This window comes from Carassius carassius, chromosome 27, assembly GCF_963082965.1.
Source record: "Carassius carassius chromosome 27, fCarCar2.1, whole genome shotgun sequence".
Taxonomy (NCBI): Eukaryota; Metazoa; Chordata; class Actinopteri; order Cypriniformes; family Cyprinidae; genus Carassius; species Carassius carassius.
This window is the reverse complement of record NC_081781.1, coordinates 27,726,976-27,749,664: the sequence shown is the minus strand read 5'-3', so window position 1 is coordinate 27,749,664 and position 22,689 is coordinate 27,726,976. Positions and strand designations below refer to the sequence as shown.

General features: G+C 37.5%; 1 protein-coding gene across 4 annotated transcripts in view; it reads right to left on the bottom strand.

Annotated features, from left to right (window-relative positions):
- fynb (FYN proto-oncogene, Src family tyrosine kinase b) overlaps positions 1 to 22,689 on the bottom strand; it is a 53,288-nt gene that overhangs the window by 6,636 nt on the left and 23,963 nt on the right. For 2 of the 4 annotated variants that reach the window (XM_059513299.1, XM_059513298.1), the window contains 10 exons: positions 17,010 to 17,275; positions 15,108 to 15,204; positions 8,963 to 9,061; positions 7,709 to 7,812; positions 7,241 to 7,390; positions 4,956 to 5,120; positions 4,321 to 4,476; positions 1,992 to 2,171; positions 1,055 to 1,131; positions 498 to 651 (listed from right to left, as the gene is read on the bottom strand). In XM_059513299.1, coding sequence (XP_059369282.1) covers positions 498 to 651; positions 1,055 to 1,131; positions 1,992 to 2,171; positions 4,321 to 4,476; positions 4,956 to 5,120; positions 7,241 to 7,390; positions 7,709 to 7,812; positions 8,963 to 9,061; positions 15,108 to 15,204; positions 17,010 to 17,265 — 1,438 coding nt within the window. In that variant the 5' untranslated portion in view covers positions 17,266 to 17,275. The remainder of the gene's footprint in view (positions 1 to 497; positions 652 to 1,054; positions 1,132 to 1,991; positions 2,172 to 4,320; positions 4,477 to 4,955; positions 5,121 to 7,240; positions 7,391 to 7,708; positions 7,813 to 8,962; positions 9,062 to 15,107; positions 15,205 to 17,009; positions 17,276 to 22,689) is intronic. The other 2 variants (XM_059513300.1, XM_059513301.1) reach the window with 2 other exon arrangements.

Sequence of the window (22,689 nt, the reverse complement as noted above, 5' to 3'; positions counted from 1 at the left end):
AAACAACTTTTCTTTTCTGCTGATGTATACGGTGTTGACAGATAATAACAAAGTTCACTTTTCACAATCCAATCAAATCTCAATTCCATGTGAAATGTGACTTCTTTGCTGTATAAGATTAATTAATCTGTAAATCAATTTGCTTTCAGAAATGGCGGATTTCGGCACAAACAATGCAGGCAGTTAGGTGGCAGAACTTTGTGTGTGATGAACATTTCATATTCAAGACAGTTTCATGGGATCGTGCCAGATCTTCCTTTTGCTTGGCCGTTTTATTAAAAATAAATTGTGACATTTCAGGTAACTTTTTCTAAAAGGCTTGCTGTCCTCTTCTATCCAATTCTGGAATCGGAATTGATTTTCAATTCCAACCCTACATTGGTCACAATTCTACTTCTGATGAACATGATGAAAGACTTTTCTTCAGGATGGGGGTGGAGGGCAACAGCATCCTAAACAATACATACATGTATGTGTCCAGGTGGTGCATTTCTTACCCTGTCGGGCAGTGTACTCATTGTCCTCAATGAGTCTGGCCAGGCCAAAGTCAGCGATCTTGCACACCAGGCTATCGCCAACCAGAATGTTAGCAGAGCGCAAATCTCTGTGAATGTAGTTCATTCGCTCGATGTAGGCCATACCTGCAGCCACCTGAAAACACAAACACTTACACTGAAATCTGCTGAGCGAAGCCTAGTGCTGACGTTCCTTGAGGTCAAACTAAGAAATATTGCATTATGTGTGTTACAGTGCTGATGCAGCATGATAGGGTACCTACATATAATAAAACAATATAATATAACTTCAAACAAATACTGTAATAGGGGCCAGAACAGAATCTTTTCAGACAGAGTGATTGAAGCAGGGTTATTTTCATCCTCCTTTATTTGTTACATCATTGATTTACAGTGGCCCCAAAAACTACTTTAAGTACCATACCTATTGTTATCTGTCTTTGAAATAAATGGTTGCTTGCTGTTTTTTAAGTGTGGCTGTAGTATCTAAATATGTTTTTGGGACCACAGTAGATCAGGTTTAAATGATGTGGCTGTACCTGGGCAGCCATGTCAACGAGGTTGGGCAGCTTGAGTGCCCGTCCCTCCTCGCCCTTCAGAAAATCTAGAAGACTTCCTAAAACATACAACATACACACGTTAGCTTCATTAAAACAAGGAACATGCTGCTACTGTATAAGCATGTGTACACACATACACTCCTAAAAATAAAGGTGCTCCATAGAAAAACCTTTTTTGTCTAAATGGTTCTATAAAGAATCTGGGAGAACCTTTCTGTTCTCCAGAAGAAGGTTCTTCAGATTATAAAAGGTAAGAAAAAGATGGTTCTGTAAAGAACCTTTGACTGAATTGTTCTTTGTGGACCAAAATGTTATTTCTATTGCATCGCTGTGAAGAACCTTTTAAGCACCTTTATTTTTAAGAGTGTACCTGCGTAATCTTCACTAAAGTGTATGCAAAATTAATTCATATTTAAAACAGCCAATTTCAAACAAGTACACTGATTAGAGAATTTACTTTGAACTTTGTCCAGGTTTTAATGCACTATAAACAAAACAAACAAAAACACATGTTTAAACTTACATTTAAATAAATGGACATTCATTTAAATGTTTGGGGACTACTGTTTTACTTATAATATTGTTACTTCTAAGAGAGGGTGGATTATGGTCTTGCCTAATTTATTTTTAAATGCAGTATAACATACAGTATTTGTGGAGTTCAGGAATTTTTCTATCAACTGTCCATTAGGTTTTCTAGCAGTATTAGGTTAAATGTCTGCTCCTTCCATTACAGCTCTTCAAATTCAATTTAAGGTTAGAACATCAATTGGATCTTCCAATCCAATCTTCAATTGGATTTTTTTTTCAGTCAGTCAGGCCTACAAAACCCATCAGTGTTGCTAAAATAGATACATTCTATATCTGTCCTCAAGTTAACCCACTCTTCACTTTTACAATGAGAACGACGGCTGACCTTTTCCCATGTACTCAGTGACGATGTAGATGGGCTCCTCAGAAACGACAGCATAGAGCTGCACTAGTTTATCATGGCGTAATTTCTTCATGATCTGCGCTTCCTCCAGGAAGGACTCTGGAGACATGGTTCCCGGCTTGAGGGTCTTCACAGCCACGTTAGTGTTGCCATTCCATGTGCCTGACAGAAACCACACAGCAGAGAGTCAATGACAATGCACAAAGCTCCTAGAGGAACATGCCACAAAATTACTTTCATGCACCCCAAAAAAAAGTTCATGCTAAATTAATTTGCAATTAAAGCAGCCATTATCACACAAGTACACTGATGGGGAATTCACTATGAATGAATTGTGCCCATTTAAAGCATTGTTTATTCTATTCACTTCCTATATCGTTTTAGCCCTCTTAAATTAGGAATTATGCAGATCAATGCAAATTTGTGCTGAATGCAATTTGTTAAAAGTGTGCTTGACTGCATGGCTTCTTAAGCAATCTTAAGTATATTATTTTTAGTATACATAGATATTTTTACTTTGCAACACATTTTTTTTGTGTGTGTGATCTACATTATACTTGTGATTTGTGGCTGTTTTTCTGCAGGATATAGTAGGAAATTTCAACAGATAGAATTAAAAAAAAAAAAAACCCTCCACAGCACTGGAATCTGCTTGCCTTTAAACGACACTGCAATGGTGGATATTTTGACAATTTGTAGTTCGTAATTTATTGGGTATTAAAATACCTTCTGGAATCCTAGATTATTAATAGAGACATCTGAGGATCCCAACCAAGCCAGAACTCTGCCACATGGCTCAACCACCGACAAGAGTTTTGGGCTGGACAATCTGACTAATGGCAGACGAAGATTAGTTTTTATAATAATTAAAGTGCTTTACATTCTTCTGTCCACTGAATATCTTTTTTTTCAACTTGGAATATTTCAGATTACAGAAGAAAATGTTACGAACATCATCTCATGTTTACTTGCAGGGAATCACGAGTTGGTACTCAAACGGTTACATCTGATGTGGTACCTGGTTTTTAAAATCTGTGTGCCTCTTTTCATTAAAAGCAAAATATCAGCAGTGTCCTAAAGGCAATAATTATAATAGGCAGATTCAGGTGATATTTTTGGATGCAGAACTACAGGGAAGGGAGTGAGAAAGTGAGAGATGAGCACACAACCACACTTATCTTGAACAAGACTGCTTGTGATTAATAGAGATGTGGAACAGAAGAAAAACTCTCCTGGGGCATTAGTCATGATGAACACCAATATACTTACGATACTTACTGTCCTTTTCTTACCTCCATTCACTAGCATGGTAACCACATGTAGAAGAATCACTAAAGCTTTTACAATACTTATTAAAACAAATCAGTACTTGAAAAATGTGTGTGCAGAAATTAGCTCTAATTTGTCCCTCGAGGAAGGTTTGATCCTGTGAAAAAACTTTACATCAGCAGTGACAGGTTTACATGTTCATCTAATCCTTGTGCATGGTATGGATAAAAAGAAATGGTTTTCTGGCAAAAATGAAGCGTTAAAACCAAAGACTTGATGCAGGATCCCTCTAACTAATTCATAAAAGGAATACTCCATTTTTTTTGGAAATAGGTTCATTTTCCATCTCCCCTAGATTTAAACAGTTATGTTTTACCATTTTCGAATCCATTCAGCCAATCTCCGGGTCTCGTGGTAGCACTTTTAGCTTAGCATAGATCATTGAATCTGATAAGACCGTTAGCATCTCGCTCAAAATTGACCAAAGAGTTTCTACATTTTTCCTATTGAAAACTTGACTCTTCTGTATGTACATCGTGTACTTATACCAAAGGAAAATTACACTACAGAATTTACTAGAGAAGAGTCAAGTTTTCAATAGGAAAAATGTAGAAACTCTTTGGTCATTTTTTAGCAAGATGCTAACGGTCTAATCAGATTCAATGATATATGATATATGCTAAGCTAAAAGTGCTACCGCCAGACCCAGAGATCGGATGAATGGATTCGAATACGGTAAAACTCAACTGTTTAACACTAGGGGAGTTGGAAAATGAGCTTATTTTCAAAAAAAGTGGAGTGTTCCTTTAATTCGTTAATAATAGAAATAGTTCACATGCAAATGAAAATATGGCATTGTCTGCTCACACAGAATATTTACAAAAAATTTATTCTTCAAGATTAAAATTAAATAAAAGTTAAAAGTTATGTCAGAAGATTGTCATAAGAATATGGCGAGCAACCAATATTTTATAACTAACAGGATTAGATGAAAATGCTTCTCTGAAAGCTTCATCTGTGTGGAATCAGAGAGTGGTCTTACCACACCAAACATCAGCGAAACACCCGGCCCCCAGCTTCCTGTCCAGCATCAGAGACTCGCGTGCGATTTCCCAGGAGTCATGGCTAAGTCCCACCGTATCAGGGATGTAGACCATGCACACACCCGTTAAATTAAAGCACAAACCATCTGCACTCTCTATAAAGGAGGAGGAGTAAAGGGGTTAACTAGTAGGACGACGGGGGAACATGCAATGAGAGAGAAGGAGGGTGGTCATGTTGTCCTGAGAGGGTCCGTCACTTCACAATGTCTGAATATTCCAGAAATGGATTTACGTCCATTGAAAGAGTGTTTTTTTGTTTGTTTGTTTTTAAGCCAGAAGGATGTCTTGGCAATCGTCATGCCACAAATTCCTTTGTTAGAGCTTATTAGCACATATTGAACATAAATAAATGAGCTTACATATCCAGATGCTTGTAAAGTAACTCAACCCCTTACTTTGACCTCACTCCATCTCCCTCTCTGGGGTGCGTTTCCCACAAGCAACTGCGGTCACAATTTCCGTAATTACCAATAGATTTCAATGGAACTTGTGACCATACAGTAGTTGGCTAACGATGCTTCTGGGAAACACACTCCTGGTTGGCTGTTGCTTAGCACTGTGGGAGGAGCCATACCCATCCAAACCTCCCCAAACTGGCCGTTGCCTAAGCGCTTAATGAGTTGCAGCGACTCCCGTGGAATCTCCCACACGTCTTTGGTTTTGACAGACAGGTCAGTGAGCCTTGGCATCCCTTTGTGGCAAGGGACGACCAAACGACAGCAAAGCCCCGCTGCGCGCTCTGAGCGTGTGCACACAGACATGAACAGATACACACAGTGTCAGAGAGAGAGAAAAGACGAGCATCAGAAGAACTGAAGAAAGCAGTGTAGAGTTTTAACGTGACACCTGCAGATAGTGTGCAATTTGTATCACTTGTGAACCCATGTTGCACATTTCTTTCAGTGGCATCTGCTCTTGTTTATGAATCACTTAATGTCGCTGCACGATTGAATGCCGCGTAAAACACAAATGACTTAAACTAGTTTAAAGCCAGATGAAACAGCACTGATACAAGGAGAAACACTGTGCACAATGATACAGTCAGAAGACTTTTCAATCTACAAATCCACAACATTTACTACACATTTACTCCAGTGACACTAAACTCACCATGGTATCGTGTTAGAAATGTGGATATTCGTATTGAATTTCATTATTAACGCAGACATGTATTAAAGGAGCATTTTTACTAAATGTATTTAGATTACTGTTTTTCATACAAATACCTAGAAAGCATACAGCCTACATTTTTACCATGGTATTGAGGTGCTATACATGAGGTTTTAACTGTGGTTATCATGATCAAAATTCATGCTACAATGGAAGACCAATGATTAATAATAACAAAAAAAAAAACAACAACATTTAATTAGGTAATAAAAAAAATTTGGTTGCTGCAATTGTTACAGAAGAGACTGATTTTGATAAACATCAATTTGCATCTGCAACCTAACGCAAGCTACTATCAAATGTGCATTTCTATGGAACAAATAAAATGTAATTTATAATTAATATTATCAGGCAACACAAACCTTCATTAGAACATGAAGAAACTATGAATTTGTTTTTTGTTCTACTGAGATATTTATTTTGTTCAGGAAAAATGGCTGGAAAAATGTAAAGTATTTACCATGTTCTGACCATTAAGAGTAGTTTAAAACCAAAATGATTTGCGCTTGATATTGACAGGCCATAATGTAGGACGTGCCTGTTGGGCATGTTTTGACATTTAACAAAGGGTTAACGTGTGGCATTTTCCTACAACACCACGGCACTGTTTACTCCGGACTGTAAAGCTGAGATTACAGAAGACTTGGCACAAATAGATGCATACTTTCATGAGTCATTCACTGAGTACCATCTGCTCTGAGCTTGTCAGACCTCATCACCCATCAACATCAGTTTCAATCCTGATCAAACACACCTGGCTGTAATTATCAAGTGCTCCTAAAGATCATTATTAGTTGGTTCAGTTGTGTTGGAGCTGAAGGTAGATCTCCAGGAAAAGAATTGAGCTCTCCTGATTTAAAGTTTGACTACATGATGATGAATTACAATTTTTTTTAGTGACATGTCGGTGAACGAATCAGTGATTCTGAACGAAGTGAATAATTCGCCACTGGTTCTCCTGTGAAAAGATGTACTATCATATGTCTATAATAAAAAATCTCTGAAGTTCATCAGAGCGACTTTAAACGTGTTTCAAATAAATTGGTGTGTAAGCTATACAGGCCTCAGCAGATGATTCAGATGCGCCACATAATACAGCGTGACAAGAGACCAGGGGAGAGGGCTGGGCGGTGGAATCACTTTAAGTTTTGGACCAAGCTATCGAAGCGAATGAAGAAACAGACCGCAGAGTCTTCTTTAAATGCACTGCTGTAACAGGGAGCATTACAAAGACAAACACAAAGCTCTGCTTCTGAAAGCAAAGACGGTCAACAACAGCTAAAGCAAGCAGCATCGACACAGCAGCTGATGCTGATGCACAGTTAAGGTCATCATGATCATGTATTATTATGAGTATCTGTGTGTATGTTTGTTCTCTGGGCTCAGTATGGGAGGTCATTTAAGAAGCAAAGTGCACACCCTATCGAAAATCCATACGACTCATTCTAGATGCATTAACGGTCGATATGTTAACTGGAGCATAGACAAAGCACATCCTATCGAGAGCTATTCAGATGAAGTTTTCTGGAGCAGTGCCGCCTCCTGTAGAGAGCTGTAAAGGCACTGTGGCATTATGGGATATAACCATGCCTCCAACTATAATTACTTACAATCATTTTGCATGTCAGACTATGAAATGAGATATACTGAGATCTGTGTATTGAATGTGTGAAATGAGCAGTGTGTTACCCATGTAATGCTGGACCAGCTGTTGAAGCGTCTCAAACTGAGCTCTAGTGGTGATGTAATATCCTCCACTGTCCAGTTTACGGATTTTATAATGTTTCACATGGTCCCCCTTCACATCGTCCCAGTCCCGGATAGACAAAGAGAAGGCACCTGCCACACAGACACAGAACAGAAGTGTGTGTGTAGAGCAGTAATACTGTGCAGTGTAGTGATGTGCAGTAAATGCTGCAGTGTGTAGCACAGTGAGGGGTGAGAACAGAGAACCGATTGTTTTCCACTAGGTTCCAGAAGAACTGTTGTAAAAATCCAACAAAAAGACTGTGTAGCTAACGACTTAATAAGAAGTATAATCTGGAGAAGTGACTTAAATGAATATCATAACTGGAACTGGAATAATTCAACTCTTCATGAATCACATCTTTAAGTACAGTACTGGTGCAGTGTGGTCCAGTAAGTGGTGTTTATTACCTTTAGTGGTTTCGCTCTCACGGATCAGGTAGGTGCCACGTGGGTTCCCTGTGGAAAGAAGCTGCCTTTCTGCATCTTTTCGGCCCAACTTTCCAAAATACCAGCTGAGAGACAGACAGAGATGAAGAGGGCCTTTATCAGTCTTCCAAGTCTGCATTTCTTAATACTGTTCATTAAGCCAGGACTGTTTGGATCTGCTGAATGCATTCTTTCCGAAAATGTGCCATATTAACGTTATTCATCATTTTTATTTAGGAAAATACGTACACTTAATCACCAAAAAAAAAAAAAGGGATGGCTGGGACAGGTTCTTTTGCAGCTGTATATGTTAACATGCAATCTGAGAGGCCTTACAAATAACATCAGAAAACATCTGCTAATATTCATCACTCAAACATCTGCTTCTGGTTAAAGTTACACATGTTAGACTAAAAGCCAGCAGCTGACATCAGTCTGGCTTTTGAAAAATAAATGGGAAAAAATCTGACATCACTTTAATACATAGTGTAACTTAGGAAATCAAAGAAAAAAACACCACCATTAAAAGTTTCATGTTTCGCAAAATTGTTCCTGCTCTGTTTTAAATTTGTTAAGACCGAAACAAACTTAAAGCTGTTTGAGGGTATTTTTGTGTGTGTGTCTGTGTGTGTGTGTTAATTTGTACAGTGGGTTCCTGAAGAAAAGTTTTCAAGTCTGTTTAAAGAAGTTTCATAGTCTGACATGTCAACATTTATCCCATCCAATGGTGGTCTCTGCCAACGGACAAGACTACATGTTGTCAAAACAACAAAATAGAGGAGTGACTGGAAAACTTGCTTCAAAAAATGATGTTTACAATTTAATTTGGGCACAACAGCAACAGAATCAGGATGCGTTCAAAATACAGAAGGCAAAATCCAATCATTTCAGTAAGAATCTTCACATCTTCATTAAGAAGATTCACATCAATAAGATATCTTCACATATCACATCTTCAGATATGGTTGGATGCAATGGTAATACATGGGTCAGTTTTTGGGAAATGTCTTTCTAATTTGTCCCAAACAACAACACAAATGTTTCCTAGCAATAACAGTCAGGAACCACCCAGTACTGTGACTGTATCTGGACTCATTTAGAGTGGTTTGTCATGCATCCTGCTGAGAGGTCAATGGGTTTAAGTAGGAGTGATTAGAATTACATCACTTTACCCCCACCCTTAACACAGGCAATTAGTTCAGATTAACACACACACACAACTAATCCAACACTTACTCTTCAGCCTGGATTGAGTCCACAGGGGCGACATAATTGCTGGGAATGTAGCCGGTTCCTCCTGTAGTGAGAGAACGTGCGTCCCACCAATCACCTTCACTGAAACAAACAGACAAAGACAGACAAAATTAACTTTCTTACTGTCATGGCAGAACTTGAGATTTTTTTGTCGTAGTAGACTTGCATATGTTCATGCATCTCTCCTTCCGTATGTTCATCCAATACCTCAATTCATTCATCTCTCAGTTCATTCATTCATCCAGCAGCCATTTATATGTTTGTTCATCTGTCTTCAGTATGTTCTCACTAAAATGTAAGACACAACACACCCTATACACACTTTTACCTCTTCATACACAGAAAATCAAGATGTTGTGCGGAAGTCTGAAAGGTCAATGTCACTAAAGTTTTTTTCATTCCTTTGTTTAGATGGACTAATAAACAGAAACACCACAAGAAAGAAAGAGATCATTGGTGGTCTTTTTAGGTAGAATTGTGTGCCTTTTGGAAAACTATTCTTCTCTTCCTTGAATATTTTCATTTATTTTCATATTGCCATTGTCTCGCATCTCTCTCCAACAAACCTTTCACCACAAGTAAACAACCACGTCCACAACACACACACACACACACACACACACACACACACACACACACACACACACACACACACACACACACATCCACAACACACACACACACACACACACACACACACACACACACACACACACACACACACACAGAGAGAGAGAGTGGCAAACCAATCTGCCTACAGCTGATCTGTACTTCTGTGAATGTCCCATTTATTCGATAATGCTTTACTCTCTCTTTAACATGCCCTTTATGTAATACCCCTCTCCACTAACCAATCTCTTCCTCGTCAAATAGCCTTTCCTCTTCACATAAAATATAATTTCCAAGAAAAGCTTCTCTTATCTTTCCCAATCATTGTGTCCACTTTCCCAGACACACACAAACACACACACACACACACACACACACACACACACACACACACACACACACACACACACACACACACACACTTTAATGCACTGTTATTATAATAATAACATAGCTTGAGAAGACATGCTGTATGGAGCAGTGGAGACTACTGACTACCACCAACAGAGGGCGATCTTTTGTTAAACACTCCAGGAACGCACAAATAGGATTTAGAAGTTAAGGAGGTCAAATTAAAATCGGATGAAATTCATAACAACTGCTTTATGTGTATATTTAACCAAGAATGAATCAGTGTGAACTGCCTATAAACAAGTTAAAAAACCCTTGTGAAAAAGTAGTGCACTTTAATTGTATTGAATGTACACTTGTGTACATAACGTAACTGTATGAGGAGGCGAGGGGTCCACACACGGGGTAAAAGGCACACTGTATTGATAAAAATACTTCAGCTAAAATAATGTTTTTTCTGAGTTAACAATTGTTCAAAACAATCACTCAAGCAACGTTTGTACTATTTTATGTCATTAAAATATTTAATATAAAAAATATATTTTAAAATACAGAAACAGAAACTAAACCATTTTTATAATTAAAGATTTTGAAAGAAGTATTGAAGATCCAATAAAAATAACAACAGTAGTAACAACAAATTATATTTTACCCCAAATACATATTTTGTCGTTACTTTTGTTGCTTTAATTATCTTGAACAAACCTGAAAATTCTTAAGAAAACCTTTGTCTCAAAATACAGTATATGCATTAATTTTAGCAAAGCTAATTTGCTACTTAAATCTCTAACATTTTAAAAAGTAAGCACAGAATCAACCTTGCGCTGCTGCAAGCGATCGTGTCGGGGACCAGACAAATATACACATGCATCTTGAAAAGTGAAAGTTTTGGAAAGTGCTACAGCATGTTTTTGTGCCATCTACTGGTTTAGAAAAAAATAATATCAAAGGCACCTTTAGCCCCATTGTACTCTACTTAAGTCTTATATAGGTGGGCCAAAAAAGCACTCTTAAAATTATTAATTTACTCATTTTAATAGAAATTAAAGCCAAATTAAAACAAATCCCAAGCCGTTTCATGTTGACGTCAACATGAAACATTAGCATACTGCCCGCCCACTTGTTGGTTATTTCGCGTTGGTCTGAATGAAAATGCAAGTTAATTTTTTGTCACTAGGTGCTGGTTTTGGAGAGGTTAAAATCGCTGTACACAAAGCAGCACTGCGCCCACTAACGCTGCTTTATCAAGAATAACAGGCATGATCCAATCGGACCAATCACCACAGATTAGTGTCACGCAAAGGAGGGGTTTGTAAAGATGTATCATTGAGCGAATCGTCTGGGAATAGTTGAGCAAGTGAGGTAAAAATAAATGCATATTATAAGACACTGAAAATGATTTTTGACCTTGCATGCAATGTCAACTTGTTGTTGGGGACTCCCAAAACCAAATATCAAAAATATCAAATACCAAACCAAAATATCGGAGTCGACAAATTATGTTTAAATGCACTGAAATGAATGGCAATGGGGTTCTTTAGGTCATTAAGCTGTATGAGGGATGACTTGACTGTTCCAACTGTTCCTGACTAATATTCAGGTCAAGAAGACTAACTTGGCATGTATCATAATCCATGGGGAATTTAAGATGTTAGCTACTACTGTTTAAAAATGGTTGGAAGTCAAGTAATTCATTCTCCGAGCCACACCATATAAGAAAAATATTGTCACTATATCAATATTTAATATATTGAACAAGTTAAAGTACCCAGAAGGGGTGGTGACATCAATAACATCTTATTACAAAGGGAAGTGTTCTACATCTTTACATGAAATATTCTCCACAAGTTTTACATTTTTCTAATTTGACTTGAAACCCTTTTTGTGATTTGGGATATTTAGTATATATTGATTATTGTTATTGTTTTTTTTATATTTTAATATTTTATTTTTTTTCCCTTTTCACTTTCGTTTACTGTATGATTGGGTTATTTGTTTGATGAATTGTATCAGGTGTGATGATAGATCATTGTTGATAAAATGTACCCTTCTGATCACTTGTTGTTTGCTTGATGAAGACCTTAGGGTGGAAACGTTGTGATTTTAATAAACTTCTTTTTTGAGAGCAGTAGTGGCAGAGTGCCAATTTTGGTTTATTGTCAGTGAAGTACTCCATGTGATTGAGAACCTGCCTAAAGCTTTTTGGATGTGCGCATATTACACTTTCTTCCTTTAACATCTCTATCACAACATATTACGTTATTGGACACCATTTAACCTACAGTACCAGTATTTATTTGCAAGATGATAACTGGTCAACATTTGCATACTTAATGATCAGTCATGTAACAATGTAGCATACTGTTATTATTTGTACAGACTGTACGAAGCTAAGACAATCCACTCATATATGTATTACAGTTTTTCTCGATTGTTTACACACATTTTCTTGTACTTGAGACACAAAGACCACAACATGTAACTCATTCACCAACCCCCTGAGCCAATTCTGCTAAACTACAAGCACAATTCCTGCTTTACACTCAAACTGCAGTTCTAAAACACACTTTTTTCAAAACACTACACACAATTCTCTGCTTTAGGCACAATTTTCATGCGGAAAATTTCTTGTTTTCACAAGGAACACACTGCCATTCAGATATGCACACTGACTCATCACATGGGCAAACACCCGTCACACAGTTTTACAATTAGCAATCAGAGCTTTAGCATAAAAGGGCAACAGGTGAGCTCTTCAATGGAACAATGGATGCCAACATTGGAAACAGAGGCAGAGCCAGAGGAGTGAGAGTAGGAGGAGGAGGACGAGGAGGAGGAGGAGGACGAGGAAGGCCAAGGAACGTAATCTCTGATGAGATCCGAGCCACTTTAGTTGATCATGTGGTCAACCATGGTCTAACAATGAGGGAGGCTGGGCAAAGAGTACAGCCAAATTTGAGCAGGTACACTGTGGCATCCATCATCCGGACTTTCCGAAATGAGAATAGGTAAGAAATCTACTCTCACTAGAAAATTGCAGTACTACATATAAATACAGTATTCAATGAGTACAGTAGTACAGTATTGCCTGTGGACTGTTCTGTAGGACTGTAAAAATGCTGTAAAGTATGCTTCATGTATATAGGAAATGTATACCTACTTTGTATTTACACTATTTTACTATGTATTTGTTTGGCAGAACTGAAAGATTACCAACACAAGGCGGTCGGGAACGTGTTCTGTCTCCTGAACAGGAAACTCAAATCATTTACATGGTCCTAGAAAACAATGCCATAACATTACGGCAAATACAAAGAAAGATAATAGAAATCAATTACATATTTCAAAATATTGATAGGGTAAGCTTATCAACACTGGACCGTGTCTTGCGCAGAAATCATCTCAGGATGACGCAGGTCTACAGGGTGCCATTTGAACGCAATTCAGAAAGAGTCAAAGAATTGCAACATAACTATGTGCAAGTGAGTCCCACAATTGATGCATACTCTCAACACTGTATACATTACTGTAAATTATACATATTTTAATATTGTAATCATAATGACTGAGCTTCACAATAGTGACCACTCCATGTCTATTTCTGATATTGTCATGTGTGTTTCAGAGAGTCCTTGAGCTAGAGGTGGCTGCAGTGGAGCACCAGTTCATCTTCATTGATGAGGTTGGGTTCAACCTCACAAAAAGACGAAAGAGGGGAAGGAATATAATCGGCCAGTGGCCATTGTTGAAGTCCCTGGCCAGCGCGGAGGGAACATCACAATGTGTGCAGCGATTACCCATCACGGCGTCATCCATCACCATGCTACCCTTGGCCCCTACAACACCGCCCATCTGATCACATTCCTGGACACCCTACACAACACACTCATTCCACCAGATCAGGTAGATGGCCCAGAGCAGCTCAGGTACGTTGTCATTTGGGACAACGTAAGTTTCCACAGGGCTGCTCTGGTTCGTAACTGGTTCACTGCCCACCCACGCTTTTTAGTTGTTTATCTCCCTCCATATTCTCCATTCCTCAATCCTATTGAGGATTTTTTTACTGCCTGGAGATGGAAAGTGTATGACCGAAATCCTCAAACGCGTATACCTCTTCTCCAAGCTATGGAGGACGCATGTGGAGATATAGCAGCTGATGCTTTTCATGGCTGGAATCGCCATGCTAGGCGATATTTCCCCCGCTGCTTGGCCAGGGAAAACATTGCTTGTGATGTGGATGAGGTGCTGTGGCCAGACCGCAACAGAAGAGAGGATGCAGTAATACTTTTTTACAGTATTACTGTAACTGTATACACTAAATTGTTCTGTTGTTTTGTATGTAGACCACTGTATGTCCTACTTTGTGTTGGTTGGGATGTACACTGTGTACATTGTTTTTGTGGGAAAAATTTAATATATTCGTTACCGTGTATTTGTGTGTTCTGTAAAAACAATATTCTCAAATATTTTACAACACACTTATGTATGTACTATCTGTAGTAAGTGTAACACTGATTATGATGAATGGAGAATAAGTGTTTTCCATTCATCATAGTGTTTTACACTGAGCACATCAGTGTTCAAATGGTTCTTATAAATGTCTATTCATATGATGGTTTGTGTGTGTCATTTGAAAACAAAATACCATTTTGAGAAGAAATAACATGGTTTTGAATGTAAAGTTTCATTTTGCAGGAGCATTGAGGGGTTTTGCCCATTGTGTGTGTGTTTTTGGATTTGTGTGTAGAGTTTTGAGAATATGAGGCATGCTTTCAGAAAATGTGTGTAAACAATCGAGAAAAACTGTAATGGGAGAAATATAGCTATGAAAAAAAGTGCTACCTTACAGTTAAAAAAGTCATTTTCTATAAAAAATGGCATTGTATGAATTCCCATGAAAATATCACCATGTCAAATCTAGTCGTCTTGACTTTAAAAAACATAATTGAAACATAATTTATTCAAATAGTTACACAGGCTTCTGTTTTCCTCCATTCAAGTATATAGAAACTGTTCTTGCATGGCTGAAAATAGCTGTATGGGGGTGTTAGGAATAGAGTGAACTGAATAGCCTTAAAGGGGCTGTGATATTATTCAGTTTAATTTAATAAGTAGTGACCTAATTTTCCATTTCGAACACACTTTATGTTTCAAGACTTAGACTTACGTGCTGTTGATGATTTGAAATTTCTCGCCTTTCCTGAAACTGAGATCATCTTCTGTACGGGCCTCATAGTCATAGAGAGCAACAAACAGAGTCACACCTGAGACAAACCGAGAGAGAGAGAGACCACATCAGCACCATGAGGATTAAGAACAAATTAAAAGCATACTTTTATACTGGAAAGGGACAATAACAGCGCAGTGCAGTGTGAGCACTAGGAAAGAAAAAGCCATTTTGGTCTGTGGACGCTTTCAGACAGATCAAATAACATTCTAGACCTGCAATTAGGGCCTGCAGGAGCCATTTCATGGCTCAAGAGCACCAATCCACCCCAGTACAGACACACAAAGACCAGCACACTGACACACAGCACAGAATGATGTCTGCTCTAAAAGTATCTTAGAGGGATGAGCTGAAAGCTACACCTCTCCCACCGGGATGTTATAAACAAAGCTGTGTGGGATCGGGATGGGGAGCATTTGTCCGGTCTGGCAATACAAAAGTCTTCTTAACTACTGTCATTTTGATTTCGCTGTGCCTCAAATGACTCTCGCAAGATTTGAGATATTTGGTTATGACATACTAGACCCAGATTAATGAGACACAAGCAAACCAAACCCCTCATTAGATGGATCCCAAACCTAAAATCTGTCATTAAGCACATATTCAGTAAGACAGGAATGTAAAGCAATCAAGCTCAGTGGGCTCACATTCAACATTTAGCAGTCTGACGATTTAAGCCGCAGATCATAAGTGATAGCCCATCTTTTAAAGTTCCTTACATTTCATGACAAATTGGCCCCTACAGGGGTCACAGAAGATTTTAAAGGGGTAATGAACTGGCAGTATTTTTATATTGTATTGTTCTCTGAGGTCCCCTTACGATGTAAAAAAACCCCAGTAATTTAGAAGTAATAAGCTGTTTTCTGTCCTGTTTTTAAGGCTCTGTTTGAACAGGCGTGGAGGATTGTAGACTCAGAAGTAAACACCAACTGCTGTGTTTGGAGCATCTTTATTATTTTGTTTCTGTGTAGACCTGCGCGTTTGCTTTTCTCTCATTAACACTACACGTGAGAATTGGAGGGTGGGGCTAAACAGATGATGTCGATCTCCTTCTGTGGAGGCGGTGCTTAGCAAACTGTTACATCATACAGTGACACATTCCACAAGCTGACGATTTGGCAGACTGCCTTCAATATAAGCTGTTTTTAGACAAACCAGAAGATTTGAGTTCTTATGTCAGAAGATCAAGGAAATTTTGGTTTCAATTTTTAGTTCAGGACCCCCAAGGATAAGCTTATGGTTACTGACAATTTTATTATTTTATTATTTTTTCAAGGTCAAGTTCTTTGATGTGTCCCACCACAACTTCTTATTTTAAATAAGAAAAAATATCATCAGATACTCTTAAAAATATAAAATAAATTTTTGGGGGTCCCCAAAGGTCCTTTAAGTGTGTCTTAATGTGAGGAAATTGTAATAATATAAAAAAAAAAGACTTAACTTTTTTAGGGCTGGTGAACGATTAATCTAATTAATTACATGATGTGGCGATTAATTAATCTAATTAATCGCAAATTAATCGCACATCACATTTGGCTGAGAAATTACTCACAAAAGATACAAGCAATTGTTGTGTAAAGCATTAAACAGACATTACAAAAAGTAGCTTCAACAAGAAATATTTTGTTTGATTCGACATAAAGTTTATTGCATATACTCTTTTTGACCATGAGGCTAAGTAAATGACCCAACCGTATATGTATTTCTGTCAGTGTCTCTTTGTGTAGTTAGAAGGGTCCCCTCTGATATGGTCATCACAGGCGAGCTTAACAGCTTAACAAAGAAACACTGAATCAAACAGTGTTATGAGGTTTGTGTAGTTGGGACTTTAAGAAAGTCTACCTGTGCCTCCTCGTGTGCGGAGCGTTCCCTGCTGTGTGGATGTGCTGACCCCTCCAAAGACTGTCATGCCCTGAATGACCCCAGCACTATGGAAGTTGTAGTCAGGAATAGCGGTGACCCCAGGGACGAAGCCGGGGTAAGGCTGTGGTGTGGGGTCAACACCATACTGATAACCTACTCCGCTCTGAGACAAGCTGGTGTCCCGGTCCTCGGTTAACTTAGCAGCCTCTTTGTCCTTACATTGCGCACAGCCCATCCTCTACGATCTGACAGAGACAGAGAGAGATTAGGAATAAGCTACCCGTGTGAAAAACAAGTACCCTTTAGCAAAAGTTAATGAATAAGTGTCTAAAAACAATGCATTGTAAGATTTCAAATTAAGATTTTAACTGATGAGCTGAATTGTTCAACACAACTAAGCAGACTTTCTTTAGAAAGTTAACAGCAGCTTAAGAACATGGATTTAAAAAAAAACTAAAAAATCTTAAAACACACTGAAAAGAGTTAGGAAATGTATATTCGTTCTCACGCCATTTCAAATATGTGCAAGAATAACGTGGGAGCTACAGAATTAGTTTTTGCATATAGATTTATTAAATGTCTTTCTGTATATAAAAGTACTATCTTAACATGAAAAGGTTATTATGAAGGATAAACTAACTCTCTCGTTTTGGCTCAGCAAGCTCCTCTTTTGGGGGACGCAGGAAATTCACTCACTAAAGCACTATAGACACATACAGAAAATGTGAGTGTGTGTGTATGTGTGTGAGTCAGAGAGAGAGGGAGAGAGAGAGAGAGACAGAGAGACAGAGAGAGAGAGAGATAGAGAGAGAGACACAGAGAGAGAGAGAGAGAGAGAGAGTTCTTCCATTCATCAGTACAGCTATTTAAAGGCACGCTCGGAAGTTCTGCCCATGATCCATCAACAGCACAACAGCTGAACTGTCCGGTGGACAATAAACTCCCATCAGGAAACTTCAAGATCTTTGTGAAATAGAAGTGTGCTTAATTCTACTGAATGTGCACTTGTAGTGTACTTCAAATTTTAAAAGCATATTTAAAAAAAGAAAAAAGAAAAATTGCAGATAAGATAAAAGAAGATTAAAGGTCACATAAATTAAAAATTTATTATATTACAGTGTATTATTTCCATAATAGGTAATAAAAGTATGTTAATGTGTTCTTTTTCACTAGAGAAGAGGAGGCAATACATTAGACTTTTAGGGCAGGATTTACCAAAACCCCAAAAAAAATATTACTGATATATATATTAGATCTGTGCTTATTTTAGATCTTGTCATATATTAATAAATTAACTGTCCAAATAAATTTTAGTCAAAGAAAACGACAATTCAGCTTATATTTTAGAAGGTGAAATATTCTGTTAATTTAAGTTTCAAAAATAGCTGATATTTACAAAACAGAAGTGTAGATGGAGTGTACATTAAGCAACTGCAAACAGTGTCAGACTTCAGAAATGTACAGCAGAATCACATTTAGATTTAGATAGGATCTAGACTGCTCAAACTCTTTCAACTCAACCCAGCTGGACAGAAAATAATATAGATTTCTTTTAAAGGACAGTCTGTACCAACAGTTCATTTTTTCTTTTTTATGAACAAGATTCATAAAATAGATAATCAGTGTCTTAAAAAAAAATTATATATATATATATAACATATAGACTCGCCCAGAGCTGCTTACTGTTCAAGGCAGAGGCAATAAGACATCACCAAACCTTCTCTAACCACCAAAACATGGATGTGGATGAGTCTGAATCAGTTGTGTATTTAGATGAATTTAGATGAGCAAAGAAATGATTTCAGTTCTCTCATTTAATCGACTGATGTTCTTCATTCTGAATTTTGAATAGTTGTGCCAAAGGGTTGAACACATGGCTCTCTGTGTTCGTAGTTATGACACTACTGTTCGTCTCTCACAAACACACGATGTAAGATAAACTCACTGGGACACTTTGTACTCATTATGACAGGAACATGAGGAAGAGTGAATCCTCTCAGTTTCTGAGTGAGACAGACCCCTAGCGCTCGGCACTGTCACTCTCTTACACCTTCGAGCATGTCTTATGCTAATCCACAAAGCTCCCTTTCTCTACCTTTACAATTTGTCTACTGCTGCCATGTATATTTAATGCCTTTCTTGCCCTTAAGCAGAACCACCTGCAGGCTGCCAGTGGTCTTAACTAGGGTTTAGCCCACATCCTCTCATTTACAGTTCAAGGATGCCCATAAACAACAGCTTACTGCAAACGTGAACCCCAAAGCTCTCCACAGGATTTACTGAAAAAGTGACTGCGGTGACATTTCTGCAACATGAAATGTATGTCGTAACATAACCAAAAACGTAAATCTAACAACGTTGTTATTCAAATTGAGGAAGTTCTGAAATGAAACATTTGGTGACTAACTCTAAAAGGTTAATGCTTTACCACGTCTGAAAATAACATACCACCTACACTTAACCCTTCTCTAACCCGAGTGCAGCGCTGCATCCGGTGAGCTGCTGAGCAAACTCACCATGTCAGGAAAGTAGAAGTAAGAGTTGGTATGTGGTGCTAACTTCAACATGATTCAACAGAAGTGTTGAAGAGGTCATTACATAATATTGTGCAAGAAAAAAGTCAATCATTTGCTATGGAATAAAAATTTGTGTGAAGAGGAATACAAGTAGTAGTGTTTCAAAAAAGCACAGTACTATATAATGTTTATGATACTAAATGGAGTTTGCCAAAACGAATCCTAACAGGACACACAGAAGCCTAAAGACATAATTAATTCTTAGTTTAATTCATTATATTAATTTAATGTTTTGTTTTTTTACATCAAGGAAGGTTGTGCATATTTCATACTGACAAGTTTGGCATGATAACTGAGTCATTGTTTCCTGTATGATTTCAAAAAACTGACTCAAAAAAAAAACACTAATGATTGCAATCTGTCTCGGTTACTTAGTCTAAGTAATTAAGAAATCACTTAGTCTTTTTTGTTTTTGTTTTATTGTGGCATTTAAAAAGGTATAAACAAAAATTAATCAATGCGAAAGCATACATGTTAGGAAATGAGACACATTTAGAAGAGAGAAGAGGAGCCATGTGACGTGACAAAATAGAGATTGTGAGGCAAGAAGAAGAAGAAAGAAGATAACATAAGGATTGGAGACTAGACAAAAAGATGTGAAAAGAGGACAGAGAGGGAACGAGACATGAGGAGAGGACCAGAGAAACCAGAGAGGAGAGGAGAGGAGAGGAGGTTAATGAGTTTCTGAAGAAGACAAGTGAGCTGCTTTATTAAGGAAACGATTGTAATAAGAGATGGGAAGGAAGCAAGAGAAATGAAAAGATGAAAGGGCAGAGGGCAGAGAGTCTGCACAGATGGAGGTATATTTCATTGTTAAGAAAAGAGAGAAAGAAATACTGACAGCAAGTGAGAGAGGTTGAAACTTCAAGATTATGGCTGTTCCATTACTGCAGAACTGAAACCGATACGAAGAGCCACGATTGCATTCCACTGTTGCATTTAACTGTGTGGACTGGCAGAAAAAAATAATACTACAAAAATAAAAACACTGTTAGAATTACAGGGCACTAGATAGAGTGCAGCAGAGTATGAAATTGCACTTGTGTGTCCAGTGACAACAGAACATGATAGGACAATATTTGGCCGAGAAACAACTACAGTATTTGAAAATCTGGAATCTAAGAATCAAAATATTTAAGTTCTTGGCAATGCATATTACTAATCAAACATTAAGTTTTCATATATATTTACGGTAGGAAATTTACAAAACATCTTCATGGAACATGATCTTTACATAATATCCTAATGATTTTTGGCATAAAAGAAAAATCTATAATTTTGACCCATACAATGTATTGTTGGCTATTGCTACAAATATGTGGTCTCACTCATATGTGGTATGATGCACCAAATGTTCGGCAACCGTAATTATTTGTCAGAAAATAGAGCTCTTCTGTATAACACAATAAAAAATTAAGACAATAGTAATGATAATAATAATTACAACAGCTCTATTAATACATTTTATTATAATATAGTCACACATTTTCTAATGTTTTAAAAGAAGTGTCTTTTGCTCAGCACGGCTGCGTTTATTTGCAGAGTAAAAAATTAAAATATATATTGTGAAACATTATTATGTTAAATAATGTGTTTTGTATGTGAACATATAGTAAAGTGTCATTTCTTGCTGTGATCAAAGCTGTATTTTAAGCATCATTACTCCAGTCTTCAGTGTCACATGATCTTCAGAAATCAGTCTTATATGCGGATTTGCTGCTCAAAGTATACAGTTTTCATAAAAAACATTTATTTGAAAAGAAAGACAATAAAGCATTTTTATGAAAGCTCGTTTCCGCCACTAAATATAAAATAAAACTATATAATTGCGACTTTTTAATCTCACAATTTCTCACAAAAAAATACTTTTTTTCTCAGATTTGCGAGTTCATATCTCTCAATTCTGACTTTATAACTTGCAATTGTGAGAAAAAAAGACAGTCAGAATTATGAGATATAAACCCACAATTTGTTGTAAAGTCAGAATTGTAGGATATGAATTGTGATATAAAAAGTCGCAATTACCTTGTTTTATTTTTTATTCTGTGGTGGAAACAGGCTTCCATACATTTTGTCTATTTAATTTATGTAATGGTGAAATTTATTTTTGTAAAAATACATGACATTAAAATGTCATAAAAAATTGTTTTTTTAAATGTTAAAAAAAAAAGTGACGGTGGTGAATGATGTCAACTCAGGTGGATGCTTTTCCTGAGCAGTGTTGCCAAGCCCATTGTTTTTAATGGTATTGGGCTTTGAAACTTTTACATTGTTGCCACAGGTTGTTTTTAGTCTATGGGTTAAAGTGACCTCCCCAGCCAAAAACACGATTTTAATGGAGGGATTCCATGAAGTAAGGGAAAGCTACGGAAAAGAAAGGGATAGTTTTTAAGATTTTTTAAGATAGTTTTTGTTTTGCAGACCTGGCAACCCAGTTTCAGGGTCAGTATGTTGTCTACCGTGGGTTGTTTACCGAGTGTATAGGGTAAATGCAGATATCTGATATAGGTCACTTTTAAAATAGATATAGCCAAAACCCCTCTAAAATTAATGATGACCTTGTGTTTATAATGCAGCTGCATCCACGGTTTTCCCCCCACCTCCAACCTTTGAACTGACTGTGTTGGGCTCTTAGCCAAAGTTTAAAGATAGAAACAAAGAGGACTTTCTCTAACCTACAAAGTCTTCTTTTCCATATGCACAGTAGCTCATAAGATATTGATAACTGCACAAAACGCTTGAGTGTCTGGGGTCTGGCATAGCTAGGCAAAATTGGGAATTTGTGGACTGCTTATTCTTCAGACGAAACTTGGGGTAAATGAAATACTATGTCCATGCCACATAGTCAACACTAAATACATAAAAAAAACATAATGCATTCCATATATACATGTTATTATCAACATCTCTCATTCTTTGACGCCTGGGGAAGTCGTGGCCTAATGGTTAGAGAGTCAGACTGGCAATCGAAAGGTTGTGAGTTCGAGTCTCGGGCCGGCAGGAATTGTAGGTGGGGGGGGGTGCATGTACAGTTCTCTCTCCACCTTCAATACCACGACTTAGGTGCCCTTGAGCAAGGCACT